Source organism: Balaenoptera acutorostrata, chromosome 6, assembly GCF_949987535.1.
Source record: "Balaenoptera acutorostrata chromosome 6, mBalAcu1.1, whole genome shotgun sequence".
NCBI lineage: Eukaryota > Metazoa > Chordata > Mammalia > Artiodactyla > Balaenopteridae > Balaenoptera > Balaenoptera acutorostrata.
Window position 1 is genome coordinate 16,367,810 of NC_080069.1, and position 18,423 is coordinate 16,386,232.

Genomic DNA, 18,423 nt, shown 5'->3' on the forward strand with positions numbered 1-18,423 from the left:
CTTCCCTTCCTCACCCTCCCAAACCTCTGGCAATCACTGATCTTTTTACTGTGTCCATAGTTTTGTGTCTTTTCCAGAATGTCCTATAGTTGGAATCATATAGTATGTAGCCTTTTCAGATTGGCTTTTTCCACTTAGTTACATGCATTTAAGATTCCTCCGTATCTTCCCATGGCTCGATAGCTCATTTCTGTTTACTGCTGAGTATTTAATTGTCTGGATGTACCACAGATTATCTGTCCATTCACCTACTGAAGAACATCTTCGTTGCTTCCAGTTTGGGCAATTATAAATAAAGCTGCTATAAAAATCTTTGTGCAGGTTTTTGTATGGACATATGTTTTCAACTCATTTGGGTAAATACTAAGGAGTGTGATTGCTGAATTGTATGGTAAGAGTATGTTTAGTTTTGTAAGAAACTACCAAACTGCCTTCCAAAGTGGCTGTACCATTTCACATTCCCTCAGGCAATGATGAGAGTTCCCATTGCTCCACATCCTCACTAGCATTTGGTGTTGTCAGTGTTTTAGATTTTGGCCATTCTAATAGATGTGTAGTGGTATCTTGTTGTTTTAATTTGCCATTCCCTAATGTTATATTGAGTATCTTTTCATATGCTTATTTGCCATCTGTATATCTTCTTTGGTGAGAAGTCTGTTCAAGTCTTTTGCCCATCTTTTAATTAGGTTGTTTTCTTATTGAGATTTTAAGAGTTCTTTGTATATTTTAGATAACAGTATTTTATCAGATACGTGTTTTGCAAATATTTTCTCCCAGTCTGTAGCTTATTTTCATTCTCTTAGTGTCTCTCACAGAAGTTTCACAGAAGTTTTTTTTTTAAATTAAGTCCTGTTTATCAGTTCTTTCTTTCATGGATAGTGCTTTGGTATCAAAAAGTCATCACCAAACCCAAGGTCACCAAGATTTTCTATGTTATCTTCTATACCTTTTACACTTTTGCATTTTAAAGATAAGTTTGTGATAATTTTGAGTTAATTTTTGTGAAAGGTATATGGTCTGGGTATAGTTTTCGTTTCTGTTTTGTTTGTTTGCATGTGGATGGGCAGCTGTTTCAGCACCATTTGTTGAAAAGATTCTCCTTTTCCAGTGAAGTGGCCCATGATCTTTTATCAAAGATCACTGGAATCTATTTGTATAGGTCTACTTCTGGGCTCTCAATTCTGTTTCCTTGACATGTCTATTTTTCTTTTTGTCAATACCACACCACCTATATTACTGTAGCTTCATAGTAACTCTTTGAGTAACAGAAGTCCTCTGATTTGGTTCTTCTTAGGTACTGTGTTGGCTACCCTGTCTTTTACCTTTCTATTTAAACTTTACAATGTTTGTAAATATCTGCAAAGTAACTTGCTGGGATTTTGACTAGGGCTACGGTGAATCGATAGATCAAATTGGGAAGAACTGACATCTTAACAATATTGAGTCCTCCTATCAATGAACATGGGATATCTCTCCATTTATTTAGATATTTGATATTTTTCATTAGAGTTTCAGAGTTTTCTTCATGTAAATCTTATATAAACTTTGTTAGACTTAAATCTAATGTTTCATTTTTTGGTGCTAATACAAATGGTATTGTTTTTAATTTCAAATTCCAATTGTTCATTGCTGATATACAGAAAAGGAATTGATTTTGTGGGTTTTTTCAGCAATTTAATTTTGTATCCTGCAACCTTGTAATTCCAGCAGAGTTTTTTTATTGTTGATTTCTTGAGATGTATACATAGACATCATGCTACCCGCAAAGTTTTTTTTCCTCCTTTTCGACTGTATAACTTTTACTTCCTTTTGTCTTTTTGCATTAGCTAGGACTTCCAGTATGATGCTGAATAGGAGTGATGAGAGAAGAAATAACTGTCTTGTTCTTGATCTTAGGGGAAAAGTATCTAGTTTCTCACAATTAAGTACAAGGTTAGCTGCAGGATTTTTGTAGATGTTCTGTATTAAGTTTATGAAGTTCCCCCTATACTCCTAGTCTGCTGGGAGGTTTGTTGTTGTTTTTTGTTTGCTTGTTTTTTTTTTAGTCACGAATGGGAGTTGACTTTTGTCAAATGCTTTTTCTGCATCTATTGACATGATAGGATTTTTCTTCTTTAGCCTATTGATGTGACAGACCACACTGATTGATTTTCAAATGCTGAACCAGCCCTGTATAACTGGAATACAAACCACTTGGTAGTTGTATCCTTTTTAAGGGTTGCTGTAACAACCACAAACTGGGTTGCTTAGAACAACAGAAATATATTCTCTCACAGTTCTGGAGGGCAGAAGTCCAGAACTGTGGTATCAGCAGGTCCACATGCTTCCTCCAAAGGCCCTAGGAAAGAATACTTCCTTGCCTATTCTAGCTTCTGGTGGTTTCTGGCAATCCTTAGTGTTTCTTGGTTTGTAGATACATCACTCCAATCTCTGCTTCCACCTTTCCAGTGCCTTCTCCTGTGTGTCTGTGTCTCTGCTCCTTCACATGACCTTCTATGACTCTGACCAAACTTCCCTCTTCTTATAAGAATACGTCATTGGCTTACGGCCCACCCTAATCCAGTCTAACCTCATCTTAACCTGACTGAATCTGCAAAGACCCTATTTCCAGATGACGTCACATTCACAGGATCCAGGTGGACATGAATTTGGAGAGGCAGTATTCAACTCAGAACAGTTAACGGTGTATAATTCTTTTTATGCATTGTTAGATTTGCTTTACTAATATTTTGTTGAAGATCTTTGCATCTATAATCATGAGAAATATTGATCTGTAGCTTCCTTTATTGTAATGCCTTTATCTGGTTTTCATGTGAAGTGGTACCTCATTGTGATTTTGATTTCCACTTCCCTAATGACTAATGATTTAACCTCTCTTCATGTGCTTCTCATCTATTTGTATATGCTCTTTGGAGAAATGTCTACTCAAATGTTTGCCTGTTTTTATGCTGGGTTATTTGTCTCTTTGTTTTTCAGTTGTATATTCTGGAAACTATACCTGTACTAGATATATCAGATGAATGATTCTGTCCCATTCCATGGGTTGTCTTTTCACTTTCTTGCACTTTGAAGCACAAAATATTTTAAATTTGATGAAGTCTGATTTATGTTTTTCTTTACTTGCTTTTTGCTTTCAGTATCATATCTAATAAACTGTTGTCTGTTAAATGGTCACAAAGATATAAACCTATGCCATCATCTAGAGTTTTATAGTTTTAGTTCCTACATTTAGGTCTTTGATCCATTTGGAGTTATTTTTTATATATTGTGTGAGGCAAGGATCCAACTTCATTCTTTTGCATGTGGATATCCAGTACTCCCTGCACCATTTCCTGAAAAGACTATGCTTTCTTACCGTTGAATGTCACCCTTGCAGAAATCAGTTTACCATAAGCACACAGGTTTACTTCTGGACTCTCAACTGATTTCTACATCTCTTTCCATTTCAGTACCAGACTGTCTTGTTTATTCTAGCTTTGTAGTAAGTTTTGAATTCAGAAAGTATGAGTCCTTCAATTTTCTTCTTTTTCAAAATTGTTTTGCCTATTCTGGAATTTTTTACATTTCCATATGAATTTGAAAATCAATTTGTCCATTCCTACAAAAAAAGAATGTTAGACTTTTGATATGTATTTCCTTGAATCTGTAGATTAATTTAAGGAGTACTACCATCTTAACAATATTAAGTCTTGAATATGGGTTGTCTTTCCTTTTGTTTAGGTCTTCTTCAATTCTTTCAACAATGTTCTGCAGTGTTCAGTGTATTTTTTGCACTTCTTTTGTTAAACATTTTCCTACACAGTTCTCTTTTTTTTTTAAAAAATGTTAGCCACTATTGATTAGCTTTTTCCTCCTAACGACATTTATTCTTTTTTAATTAATTTTATTTTTTTTATTTATGGCTGTGTTGGGTCTTCGTTTCTGTGCGAGGGCTTTCTCTAGTTGTGGCAAGCGGGGGCCACTCTTCATCGCGGTGCGCGGGCCTCTCACTATCGCGGCCTCTCTTGTTGCAGAGCACAGGCTCCAGACGCGCAAGCTCAGTAATTGTGACTCACGGGCCCAGTTGCTCCATGGCATGTGGGATCCTCCCAGACCAGGGCTTGAACCCGTGTCCCCTGCATTGGCAGGCAGACTCTCAACCACTGCGCCACCAGGGAAGCCCCACAGTTCTCTTTTATGCTGTTATAAATGGAATTATTTTAATTTCATTTCTGGATTGATCATTGCTAGATAAAGAAATAGTTGATTATTGTACAGCAGTCTTGTATCCTCAACCTTGCTGAACTCTTTTACTAGCTACAATAGTGTGTGTGTATTCTTTAGGGTTTTCTATATGTAAGATAATGTCAAATAGAAACAGACATAGTTTAACTTCTTCCTTTCCAGTCTGGATGTCTTCTGCAGTTTTCTTGTGATATTTTTGTTTAGCTTTAGTATCAAGGTAATATTGGCCTTATGGTATGAACTGGGAAGTGTTCCCTCCTTTCCTATTTTTTGGAAGAGTTTGTGAAAGAGTATTAATTCTTTAAATATTCTGTATAACTAAAAAGTTTTGATAGTTTGTGCCTTTCTTGGAGTTTGTCCATTTCACTTAGGTTATCTAATTTCTTGGCATACAGCCGTTCATAGTATTTTCTCAAAATCCTTTTTTTATTTCTGTAAGGTCAGTAGTGATGTCTTTTTCATTCCAGATTTTAGTATCTGATCTTCTCTTTTTCATGGGTGGTCTAGCTAAAGGCTTATCAATTCTGTTGATCTTTTCAAATAATCAATTTTTGGTTTATTGATTTTCTCTGTTGTTTTTCAATTTTCCATTTCATTTCTCTATGCTATAATCTCTATCAATTCCTTCTTTCTTGCTTTGAGTTTAGTTTGCTCTTCTTTTTCTAGTTTCTTAAGGTGGAACTTGGGCTGTTTGGAGATTTTTCTTCCTTTTTATTATAGGTGTTTACAGCTATAAATTTTCCTTCTAAGCACTTCTTTACATACATCCACAAGTTTTGGTATGTTTTGTTTTTATTTTCATTCATCTCAACGCGTTTTCTAATTTCCCTTTTGATTTCTTCTTTGACCTCTTGGTTACTTGGGAGTATTGTTTAATTTCCATATAGTTGTGACTTTCCCAAATGTCTCACTATTAAATTCTAATTTCATTCTATTGTAGTTTCAGAACACATTTTGCATGATTTTAAACCTTTAAGATGGACTGAGTCTCGTTTTATAACCTGACATATGTTCTATCATGGAGAATGTGCCACACACATTTGAGAAGAATGTGTGTTCTGTTGTTGTGTGTTCTGTAGATGTCTGTTAGGCTGAGTTGGATCACAGAGTTGTTCAAGTATTTTATTTCCTTGTTGATCTTATTTCTAACTGTTCTATCCATTACTGAAAATGAAGTTTTGAAATCTCCATCTATTACTGTAGAATTGTCTATTTCTTTCACTTACGTTAGTTTTTGTTTCATATATTTTTGGATGTATGTTGTTAGTTTCATATATGTTTATATTTTATGACTTCCTCATGGATTGATCCTTTTGCCATTAGGAAATGTCCTTTCTTGTCTTTAGTAACAATTGTTATCTTAAAGTCTGTTTTGCCTGTTATTAGTATAGCTACTCCAGCTCTCTTTTGGTTTATCTTGTTCCATTCTTTTACTTTCAACCTCCTGTGTCTTTGAAACTAAAATATGTCTCTTGGAGAAAGCACATCTTCATATTTTCACTTAATCCAAATTGCTAATCTCTACCTTTGGTGTTTAGTCCATTTACATTTTTTTTAAAATAATATTTACTTAAAAGAAAAAGGGAAAAAGAAAAGCTTCAAAACCAGAGTGTGATGCCCTATTAAGTATGTCTAATGTGCATTCAAAGTACTGGAAAGCAGGCAATTTTACCAAAGGGCAATGTCACTAGGACACTTAGACTATAATTATAAAAGAAAGTTTTGAAACATAAAGGTGCTCGTGGAAAAGAGTAAAGAGAGGAAACAAAGGCAAGGACACAACGAGCAGGTGTTTTGAGAATAAGGCTCTGAGAAATGACTTGGACACTGGCCCCAGGGCTGAGGCGGATGTCTGGCCAACAGTCTGGGGTCCGAGGGAGAAGAATACAATTGGCAGGATTCGAGAAGAGGGCACCGCTGCAGCCTCCAAACAAGTGTCTAGTTCTCACTCCCAAGTGGATGTGCTTTCCAGATTTCAACAAGGTCTCCTCAGGAGGACTTGCTCTCCGCCATGTAGTAACGATACAGAAAACCTAAGAGAAGAGCACCTACGATGGGGAAGATCCAATACGACCAGTAGCTTTTGCACGTATTATTTTTCGGAGGGTCCTTGCCATCACTTCTGCGTTCAAGGTCATTCGGATGCACATCACCAATATAGTACTGTTTGAGCATTTCTCTGGCATCAGAGGAGTGGCCTACATCTTCAAAACTTTCAGTTGCATCTCCACCAGCTTGTTCCAGCAGAACCTCTTCTCTGCCAGGATGCTCGTTAAGGAAGCCGGTGACATCGTAGACTCGCCCGTGGATCACCAGCCAAATCTCCTTCAGGGAGTTGCGTTTCGCCACCTCCTCCAATCGGTAATACGTGACGGAGGTCTCGACCCCTCGCCCTTTCCCATCGCTGCCACTTGCTTCCACAGTCGCCATGGGCCTGAGGTACCTCTTCTCCACCGCTATCCCGGTTGCCGCTGCCAACTTCCTGCAGGTAGACCTCGCGCTTAGTTCTCCATTTACATTTAATGTAATTACTGATACTGTAAGATTTACATCTGCCATTTTACTATTTGTTTTCCACATGCCTTATATCTTTTTTGTCCCTCTATTCTTCCTCAACTGCCTTAATTTGTATTAAATAGACATTTTCTAGTTACCATATTAATTCCCTTGCCGTTCCTTTTCTTTTATTTTTCAGAGTTATTTTCTTAAGTGTTTCACCTGGGGATTACAGTTAACATATTAACTTATAACAATCTCATTTGGTCAGTTAATACAAAATTGTTTTTAAAGATTTAAAAGATTTAAAGATTCTTTTAAAGATTTAAACCACTGGTGGCACAGTGGTTAAGAATCCGCCTGCCAATGCAGGGGACACAGGTTTGAGCCCTGGTCCGGGAAGATCCCAAATGCCACAGAGCAACTAAGCCTGTGCGCCAAAACTACTGAGCCTGCGCTCTAGAGCCCATGAGCCACAACTACTGAGCCTGTGTGCCACAGCTACTGAAGCCCGCGCACCTAGAGCCCGTGCTCCGCAACAAGAGAAGCCACCACAGTGAGAAGCCCATGCACCACAATGAAGAGTAGCCCCCACTCGCCACAACTAGAGAAAGCCCCCCACATGCAGCCAAAAATAAATATATTTATTTTTTTAAAATGATGATTTATATTTTATTTATTTATTTAATTTATTTTTGGCTCTGTTGGGTCTTAGATGTGGGATCTGTCATTGCACCAGTGCGCGGGCTCTTCGTTGTGGTACACGGACTTCTCTCTACTTGTGGCGTGCAGGTTTTCTCTTCTCTAGTTGTGGCACACAGGCTCCAGGGCACGTGGGCTCTGCAGCTGTGGCACGTGGGTTCCAGAGCACGTGGGGTCTGTAGTTTGCAGCATATGGGCTCTAGTTGAGGTGCGTGTGAGCTCAGTAGTTGTGGCAAGTGGGCTTAGCTGCCCTGCGGCATGTAGGATCTTAGTTCCCTGACCAGGGATAGAACCTGCGTCCCCTGCATTGTAAGGCAAATTCTTTACCACTGGACCACCACGGAAGTCCCAATACAAAATTAATTTTGGTATTATTCAAAAATTTTGCTCCTATTATGGCTGCATTCCCTCCCCTCTCCTTTGTGCCTTTATTGTCATACAAATTATATCTTTATACATTGTATGCACATCCACTTAGATTTATAATTACCACTTTATGCACTTGTCTCTTAAGACACAGGCTAGAAGAAAAATTACAAACAAAAATATATTTTTGCTCTCTTTATGTTTACCTCTATAGTTACCTTTCCTGGTGGTACTTCTTCCTGTGGATACAAATTACTGTCTACTGTCATTTCATTTCTACCTGAAGGACTCCCTTAAGTATTTCTCGTAGGACAGGTCTGCTAGTGACAAATTCCCCTAGTTTTTGTTTATCTGAGAGTCTTACTTTCGCCATTAAAAAAAAAATGAGATGTAAATCACATAAAATTCACCCTTTCAAAGAGTATAATTCAGTGGTTTTAGTATACTCACAAAGTTATATACCTATCAACACTACCTAATTCCATAATATTTTCAACACCCCAAAAAGAACCCTATACCCATTAGCAGTTACTCCCTATTCCTGCCAGCATCCTCAATGCTTGGAAACCAGTAATCTCTTTTCTGTCTCTACAAATTTTCCTATTCTGGATATTTCATAGAAATGGAATAATATATATATGTGGCTTTTTATGTCTAGCTTCTTTCACTGAGCATAATATTACTGTCAAGGTTTCTCCTTTATTTCTGAACAGCAGCTTTTCTGGATATACAATTCTTATTCAACTTTCTTTTTCTTCCAGCATTTGGAATATGTCATCCCATTGCCTTCTGGCCTCCATGATTTCTGATGAGAAGTCAGCTCTTAATCTTACTGAAGATGCCTTGAACATAATGAGCAGCTTTCTCTTGGTGCTTTCAAGATGCCCTCTTTGTCTTTTAGCAGTCTTACTTGGTTGTGTCTAGGTATGGGTATCTTTGAGTTTTTCCTACTTAGTGTTCGTTAGGCTTCTTGGATGAATTGAGTACTTTCTTCATTAAATTTGGAAATTTTTGGCTATTATTCCTTCCAATGTCCTTTGTTCCCAGTTCTCTCTCACTACTCCCCTTCTGGGAATCACATTATGTTTATACTGCTATGGCTGATGGTGTCCCACAGATCTCTGAGCCTCTGTTAATTTTCCTTATTTTTTTCTTTCTTTTCTTCACACTGAATAATCTCAACTGACCTATCTTCAAATTTGCTAGTTATTTCTTCTGCTTAATCCAATCTGATGTTAGGCCCCTCTACTGAAATTTTCATTTATTACATTTTAGAAGTCCAGAATTTCTATATGATTCTTTAAATTTAAAAAAAAATTTATTTATTCAGACATAATCCACACACCATATAATTCATCAATTTAAAGTGTAAAATTCAATGTTTTTTAGTATATCCACAGATATGTACAACCATCACCACAATCGATTTTAGAACATTTTCATCACCTCAACAAGAAGCCCCACACTCCTAAACTACCACCACTCTACCCACCTCCTATTCTCTCCCCAACTTAGCCCTAAGCAACCACTGACCTACTTTCTGTTTCTGTAAACTTCCCTGTTCTGAACATTTCTTATGAATGGAATCATATAAAATGTGGTCTTTTATGACTGGCTTCTTTCACTTAGCATAACATTTCCAAGGTCCAAGTATTGCTTGCTATTTGTTTCACCTGCTCTACATTCTTTTCCTTTCTTCCTTAAAAAATTTTTTGTTATTTTCTCTTCTCTCATCGTGATTGTTACATAACTCTTTTTTTATTCTTTTAGTGGCTACCCTAGAAATTACAACATAGCTCTTTAGTGTATCAAAGTGTAATATAAATTAGTACTTTCACCTTTTCCTCAACAATTCAAGAAACTAAAGGCATTGGAACTTCATTTACTTCTTCCAGATATATGTGCTATTATTGTCATCAATTTGAAATTTATACACACAAATGAATATATATCCACTCAAAAACATTATAGTATTATTTTAGATGGTAGGTATTCATTTAAATTTATCCCCATACTTGGCACTTTTATTCCTGTATTTATTCCTTTAACCATTTCTAAGTGTTTTCTGGGATAATTTTCCTTGTAGGTGAAAAATGCTCTTCTGTATTTTCCTTCAGTGCAAATCTGCCGGTGACAAGCATTCTCAATTTTTTATTTGCCACAAAATGTCTTTTTTCACCTTATTAGAAGTTACTTTTAGTGGATATTGGATTCTATGTTGGTAGTTTTTTTCAGCATTTTGTAGCTATTATTATCTTGTGGCTTAAATTGTTTCTTTTGACTAGTTCACTATTAGTCAATTTGTTGCTCCTTGAAGGTAACCTCTTTTATTTTCCTTTGACTTGCCTTAATATGTATATATATATTTGTCTTTACTTTCAACAGTTTTATTATAATGTGCCTAAGTGTACTTTTCTTTCTATATCTTGCTTGGGATTTGCTGGATTTCTCATATCTGTGACTTAATGTCTTCTAACACTTTTGGAATATACTTTACCATTGTTTTTCTGCCCTCTGCTCTCTCTAACCTCCTTCTGGACCACTTATGTGTATAATATATTTTAACTCCATAACTCCCATGTCTGTTGCCTTGTTATATTTTCTAACCCTCCGTATCTCAGTGCAGTTTGATTATTTTCTTCTTACCTATCTTTCAATTGTCTCTTGAAATTTCCTCAATTAAGTCTAAACTATTGTTGCCCACTGTTATGCACAGAGCTGTGTTTCTCCAAAATTTGTGTTGAAGTCCTAACCTGCCATACCCAAAATGTGACTGTATTTGGAAACAGATATTTAGAGAGGTTATTCAGTTTAAATAAGGTCACTGGGGTGGGCCCTAATCAAATATGACTGGTGTCTTTCTAAGAAGAGGAGACTGGGACATAGACACACATGGAGTAAAGACCATGTGACACAGAGAGAAGACAGCCATCTATAAGACAAGGAGAGAGGCCTCAGGAGAATCCAACCCTGCCAGCACAGCATCTTGATCTTGGACTTCCCATCCCACAGATCTGTGAGGAAATAAATTTGTATTGTTTAAGCCGTTGTTCCGGCAGCCCTAGCAACCTAATACACCCATTCACTAAGTGTTTAATTTTGGTTATCATAATTTTTAGTTCTAGAAATTTCAATTTTTCCCCACAGTTTCCAATTCTTTGCTAAAATTCTTAATGTTGTCTTCCATTTCTCTGAACTTAAGTGTAGCTATTTTAAAATGTGTCTGACTATTCATCTATCTGAATCCTCTGTGTATCTGGATCAATTATCTGTTGACTTTCTTAGTTTTTCAGTCCCTTCATTTTCTCTCTTGTGTTCTTGGTTGTTATTTATTGATTGCTAGATATTGCAGAAAAATCTGATACCCAGGATAATGTTATCTTCCTTCAGAGGGTTTTTATTTGCTTTTGGCAAGTGGGCAGTAAAACTAGCAGTCAGAGTTCACCTGAATCCATATGCAAGGACTAGTATCATTCAGAGTTGATCTACCTATAGCTCTTCTTTACTCCTAGTTTGCAGCTCTTCAGATTCACAGCCCAAATAGTGGGGAGAAGACTCACGACTACCACTGACTTGGGGGCCCTGGCCTCCAGCTTTTGATCCCTAAAGACTTCAAAAGTGCTCCACAGCTTTTCAATGTTTCAGCTGCCTCTTCCAGAATTAGCATATGTCCCTAAAGAAGAAGAACCCAAATGCAGCTCTCATCATCTCTCTGGGTTTCTGTCATTTTGTATCTTCACCTACTTATTCTTCTTTGCTTCATTAACTTCTCAATTAAATTCAAGTAGCTATATATATATATATATATATATATATATATATATATATGTATATATACTCATGTGTGTATATGTACATATGTATATACATATATATACATGTATTCAAAAATATATACACATATGTGCATACATGTGTGTATAATATACATATAATCCTTTTTAAAAATTGCCAAACATAGCACAGACGTACCTCATTTTATTGTGCTTCACTTTATTGCACTTCGCAGATACTGCATTTTTTTTTACAAATTAAAGTTTTGTGTCACCCTGTGTTGAACAAGTCTATCAGTGCCATTTTTCCAACACATTATTTTTTAATTAAGACATGCACATTTATTCATTGCACACTTAATAGACTATAGTATAGCATAAACCCAACATTTATATGCCCTGGGAAACTAAAAAATTTGTGACTCACTTTAGCGCAGTACTAGCTTTACTGTGGTAGTCTGGAACTGGACCCCCAATATCTCTGAGGTATGCCTGTATTTACAGTATTGTTAATAGAAATTACATGGCGCCTGGAATATTGTTCATACAGAGAAGACTCAAGTTTGTTTCTTCCAGGTGTCTGGAGTATTTGCACTATGAGAAACTTGGAAACACTAGCATGCTAGATCATCATATCTGATTCAAAAATTTAAAATAATTCAAAGATGAGCTGTAGTTTGCTTTCAATCACCCTTATTCCTAGAATATAGCCCTTTGGGGCCCTAAAACAAAATGATGGAGGTTTTCTAGTGCAATCTATCCTTAGTGGGTTCTAAACTCTAATCACTGTCCACCTAGACAAGCACTTGCACTTGACAAAAGCAGACTGTCAAAAGCACTCTGCAAGAAATATTTCTTGAATGAGAAAGTAAGGACCTCCAAAAATCTGTTCAACCATAAAAGCAACAAGCACACTGCACAAATGGTCAAAATCAACTTTTTTGGAACTGTGGAAACTAACCAGAGGCTTAAAACAATCTGAACAGCATTTATTCAATAAAATTGGCTGAATCTTGACCTTTGTGGTGCTTTAACTTGCACTATTCATATTCCCCTTTCTCTGCAGTAGCTGTGACACCTGCAGCCTCACTACCATGGTAACTGTGAAAATAATCTAGCAATCACTGGAGGGTGCAGAACATTCAAGGCATTTGAAGAAATCTTTGTCCTATCATAAGCTGATCACTAAGCTAAACTAAGGGGAGATTTCAGTGGCTACACACAGTTTAGATTACAAAGATTACAGAATCAGGCCAGGGAAGTCATCAAAGAGCAACAACAACAAGCCCTGGGGGTGGAGATTTGATTTGCAGAGTTGCCAACATTATATTAAGAATGTCTAGGGACTTCCCTAGTGGTCCAGGGTTAAGAATCCTCCTTCCAATGCAGGGGATGCAGGTTGGATCCCTGGTCGAGGAACTAAGATCCCACATGCCACAGGGCAACTGAGCCCACGTGCTCTGGAGCCCATGTGCCACAACTAGAGAGAAGGCTGCGTGCCACAATGAACAATCCTGATGCCGCAATGAAAGGTCCTGCATGCTGCAATGAAGATCCCGCATGCCACAACTAAGACCTGAGGCAGCCACATAAATAAATAAATATTTTTAAAAAGAAAGAAATGTAGCTTTAAAAAAAACTTTTAATTAAAAATAAATATGTCTAGCTTTCAATAAAAAATTATGAAACATGCCAAGAAATAGTAAACTACAGCCCATTCACATGAAAAAAAAGTAGTTAATAGAAACTGCATGGGGAGAAGCCCGGACATTGGTTATATTAGACAAGGACTTTAAACCAACCATTTTTATTTTATTTTATTTATTTTTTAAATTATTTACTTATTTATATTTATTTTTGGCTGCATTGGGTCTTCGTTGCTGCATGCACGCTTTTCTCTAGTTGCTGCGAGCAGGGGCTACTCTTCATTGCAGTGCACGGGCTTCTCACCGCGGTGGCTTCTCTTTTTGCAGAGCATGGGCTCTAGGTGCACAGGCTTCAGCAGTTGTGGTACGTGGGCTCAGTAGTTGTGGCTCGTGGGCTCTAGAGCACAGGCTCAGTAGTTGTGGCGCACGGGCTTAGCTGCTCCGCGGCATGTGGGATCTTCCCGGACCAGGGCTCGAACCTGTGTCTCCTGCATAGGCAGGCGGATTCTTAACCACTGCACCACCAGAGAAGCCCCCAACCATTTTTAAATAATGTTCAAAGATCTAAAGAAAACTACATCTAAAGACCTTAAGGAAAATCTCACGAAGTAAAGACTACCAATAAAGATAGAAATTGTAAGAAAGAACCAAACAAAAATTTTGGAATCAAAGTATAAGTGAAATGAAAAATTCACCAGAGGGGCTTAAGAGCAGATTTGATCAGGCAGAAGGAATAATCAGCGAACTAAAAGATAAATCAATCAAGATTATCCAGTGTGAGAAACAGAAAGAAAAAAAGGAAGAAAAATGAATGCAGCCTCTGAGACCTGTGAGACACCATCAAGCATAACAATATACGAATAATTGGAGTCTCAGTAGCAGAGGAGAGAGAGAAAGGGGCAAAAGAGTGTTTGAAAAAATAGTGGACCAAAAATTCCCAAATTTGATTCAAAAGTTAACTGACACATTCAAGAAGACTAAAACATACCAATTAGGATAAACTCAAACTTGATCTACAACATCAGCCCTTCCCTGGGTCTCCAACCTGCTGGCCTACCCTGCAGATTTTGGACTTGCCAGCCTCCATAAATCACATGAGCCAATTCCTCAAAATACACACACACACACACACACACACACACACACACACACACACACACACACACACACACACACACACGTACTGATCTGTCTCTCTGGAAACCCTAATATAAAATTAGCACAGGACTTCCCTGGTGGCACAGTGGTTAATAATCCACCTGCCAATGCAGGAGACACGGGTTCAAGCCCTGGTCTGGGAATATACCACATGCCACGGAGCAACTAAGCCCTTGCGCCACAACTACTAAAGCCCACGTGCCTAGAGCCCATGCTCCGCAACAAGAGAAGCCACTGCAATGAGAAGCCCGCCACTGCAACAAAGAGTAGCCCCCGCTCACTGCAACTAGACAAAGCCCATGCACAGCAACAAAGACCCAACGCAGCCAAAAATTAATTAATTAATTAAAATAAAATAAAATAAAATTAGCACAGAGAAAGAGGGACACCATAGGACCAGAAAGGAACAAATTTTTTGTGTACTACTGAAATCAATTTGGTATTAATATGAATGAGACTGTTATAAACTAATATGCAGAAAAAGCATTTGATAAAAATCCAACACACTTTCACTATAAAAACACTCAGCCAATTAGGAACAGAAAGAAACTTCCTTAACATGATAAAGTGAGTCTATGAAACACCCACAGCTAACATCATACTCAATGGTGAAAGACTTAAAACTATCCCCCTAAGATCAGGAAAAAGACAAGGATGCCTGTTTTTACCACTGCTATTAAATATTGTACTGGAAGTTCCAGTCAGAGCAACTATGCAGAACAAATAGATAAAAGGCATCGAAATTGGAAAAAAAGAAGTATGACTATTTCGATTTGCAGATAACATGATTCTATATATAGAAAAATCCCAAAGAATTGAGGAAAAAAATCTACTAAAGCTAGTTAAGTTCAGAAAAGTTGCAGGGTTAAAGATTAACACACAAAACAATTATGTTTCTATACACCAGCAATGAACAATCTAAAAATGAAATTGGAACTATTCCACACGCAGTAGCCTTCAAAAGAATAAAATACCCAGAATAAATTTAACTGAGGAGGTGAAACACTTGAACATGGAAACTACAAAACATTGCTGAAAGAAATTAAAGACAACGTAACTAAATGGAAAGACATCCTGTGTCCACATATTGCAAGAGTGAATATTATTAAGATGACGATACTTGCAAAGTGATCTATAAATTCAATGCAATTCCTATCGCAATTCCAATGGCCCTTTTTACAGAAGTGGAAGTGCCTATTCTCAAATTCATATGGAATTCCAAGGGGCTCTGAATAGCCCAAACAATATTGAAAAAAAACCTGGAAGACTCAGACTTCCTAATTTCAAAACTAACTAAAAAGAAGCAATAATCAAAACAGTGTTGTACTGACATAAGGATGACATACAGACCAATGGAACAGAACTGAGAGTTCAGAAGTAAACCCAAACATCCAGGGCTAATTGATCTTTAATAAGGGTGCCAATACCATTCTATAAAGAATATAGTCTCCCCAACAAGTGGTGCTGGGACAAGTGGATAACCACATGCAAAAGAGTAGAGTTGGACCTCTACCTCACTCCACATACAAAATGTAACTCAAAATGGATCAATGACCTAAAGGTAACAGCTAAAGCTCTAAAACTGTTAGAAGAAAACAAAGGCGTAAATCTTCATGACCTCAAATTTGGCAACAGAGTCTTAGATTTGACACCACAAGCACAAGGAACAAAAGGAAAAATAGATAATGGGACTCCATCAAAATTTAAAACTTTTGTGCATCAAATAACATTATCAAGAAAGTGAAGACACTCTACAGAATGGGAGAAAATATTTGCAAATCGTACATCAGACAAGAGTTCTGTATCCAGAATATGTAAAAACAAAAACAAAAACTCTTACACCTCAAAAAGAAAAAGACAAATAGATCAACTGAAAAACAGGGAAAGGACTCAAAAGGACTTCTCCAAACAAGTTATACAAATGGACAATAAACACATGAAAAGATGTACAACATCATTAGTCATTAAGGAAATGCACAAGAGTTACAATTAAAAAAAGGAAAATAAGATGTGTTGGCAAGGATGTGGAGGAGCTGGAATCCTTCTATATTGCTGATAGGAATGTGAAATGGTGCATCCACTGTGGAAAACAGTTTGAGGGCTCTTCAAAAAGTTAAACAAAGAATTACCATATGACCCAGCAATTTCACTCCTAGGTATATACCCAAAAGAACTGAAAATAGGTACTCAAACTAATACATATACAGGCATGTTCACAGCCTGTATTATTCACATTATTCACAATAGTCAAAAGGTGGGAATAGTACAAATGTCCATCAATGATGAATGGATAAACATACAATAGAACATTATTCATCCATAAAAAAGAACAAACTAATAATATAGTCTACAATTTAGACGAACCTTATAAACATGATCAATAAAAGAAGGCAAACGCAAAAGATCATGTATTTTATGATTATCTCTATATAATATACACAAATCCACAGAAAGAAAGCGGATTAGATGTTACCAGGAAGTAGGGAGAAGGGTGAATGGGGAGTAACTACCTCCTTCCAGGATCAGAAAGTAGTTACCAGCAAGCAGATATCTTGGTGTGTCTGCTGGAGCGGTACCTGGGTCCATGAAATGAATGGACACTGAGGGCTGTAGCAATGAAGAAATGGGCTAAATCTAGACATATTTTTCTCATACCCTCTGAAGTGCAAAATTCCAATAAACTGTTCTGTCTGCCAAGAGAACAGAGAATGCAGATGGCTCTGGGGGCAGATTCCCTGAGGGGAAGGCCCCGCACACAGTGGCAAATTGGACTGACTCTGCAGCTCCAGGAGATTACAAATTGTTCCTGACAGAAACAGACACCTATTCTGGACTGGGTTTTGCATATCTGCTGGTAGATACAAATTCTCAAAATACTATAAAAGAACTAAAACAGAAGACACTATACCAATCTGGACTGCCAAGTCACATTTCCTCAGACCAAGGAACACACTTTCATCCCCAGAGTAACAGTTTGACAGAAAATTAGAATGAGCAACTGAAACATTTATTGTTTAAAATGAATGGAATAAAGGTGTGAAGGGCTAGCTTACATGACTTTATGAGTATGTACTCATACTCAACATGACAGGGGCCAAAGGGAATGTCCCCACTAGATAAACTCCTCTCCTTTTCTAGGGGATCTAAAGAACAAGGGGTGGGGAAGGATGCTGCTATGACAATACTTTTTTTTTGTTTTCCCCCACATGACGTTAACCCTCTTTTTCACTACCTGATGCAGTGGTTCTTGGACCAGGACTGCAACTTTGGGTGCTAGAAGCTGGGATGAACCATGCATTCATTTGCTAGAGCTTCCATAACAAAGTACCACTAACTGAAGTGTACTGTTCCACCGTGTTGGAGTCTAAAGTTTGACATCAAAGTGTTGGCAGGGTTGTTTCCTTCTGAGGGCTGTGACAGAGAATCTATCGTTCTATGACTCCTGGTGGCCTCATGTGTTCCTTGGCTTGTAGATGGTGCTCTCCCTGTGTCTTCACATTGTCTTTCCTCTATGTGTGTGTGTCTCTGTGTCCAAATCTCCTCTTTTCATAAGAACACAGCCATACTGGATTAGGGCCCACTCTAATGACCTCATCTTAACTTGATTATCTGCCAAGACACTCTTTCCAAAAAAGGTTACATTCACTGGTACTGGGGTTAGGACTTCAATATCTTTTTAAGGGGGCACAATTCAACCCATAACAATCCCTAAGCAAGAAACTGTAATTAGAGTTCCTAAGGGCCTAACGGGGTGGACTGTGCCTTCACCCCCTCAGGCAAAATTGAGGTTCACAGGACACGCATCTATATTGCCTAGGAGGTGAGATAGCCCACTCATTCTGACCTATGTAATCCTACCCTATGTGGATGGCAATGGACTGAGGGGGAGGCAATTGCTAGACTAGTATTGCTGGCAGCATCCTAGACCAGCACAGTGGCTAAACCTAATGTTCCATTTAAAGGTGGAAAAGTTTGGGTATAAATACAGAGAAGGAAGAATGGTAGTTGAGGATAAAGGAATGAATAAATGGTTGTGCAATGAGGAAAATACAATATTA

General features: G+C 37.6%; 2 protein-coding genes across 3 annotated transcripts in view; both read right to left on the reverse strand.

Annotated features, from left to right (window-relative positions):
• PIWIL2 (piwi like RNA-mediated gene silencing 2) overlaps positions 1-18,423 on the reverse strand; it is an 85,415-nt gene that overhangs the window by 8,489 nt on the left and 58,503 nt on the right. The window lies entirely within an intron of this gene.
• Positions 5,788-6,729, reverse strand: LOC103010231 (cytochrome b5 type B-like). Its single transcript, XM_057548486.1, has one exon. It carries the CDS (start codon positions 6,652-6,654, stop codon positions 6,214-6,216), a length of 441 nt encoding a protein of 146 aa, XP_057404469.1. The 5' UTR covers positions 6,655-6,729; the 3' UTR covers positions 5,788-6,213.

Coding starts and splice junctions, on each gene's coding strand:
- LOC103010231 (XM_057548486.1), bottom strand. CDS start 6,654: ATGGCGACTGTGGAAGCAAGTGGCAGCGATGGGAAAGGGCGAGGGGTC.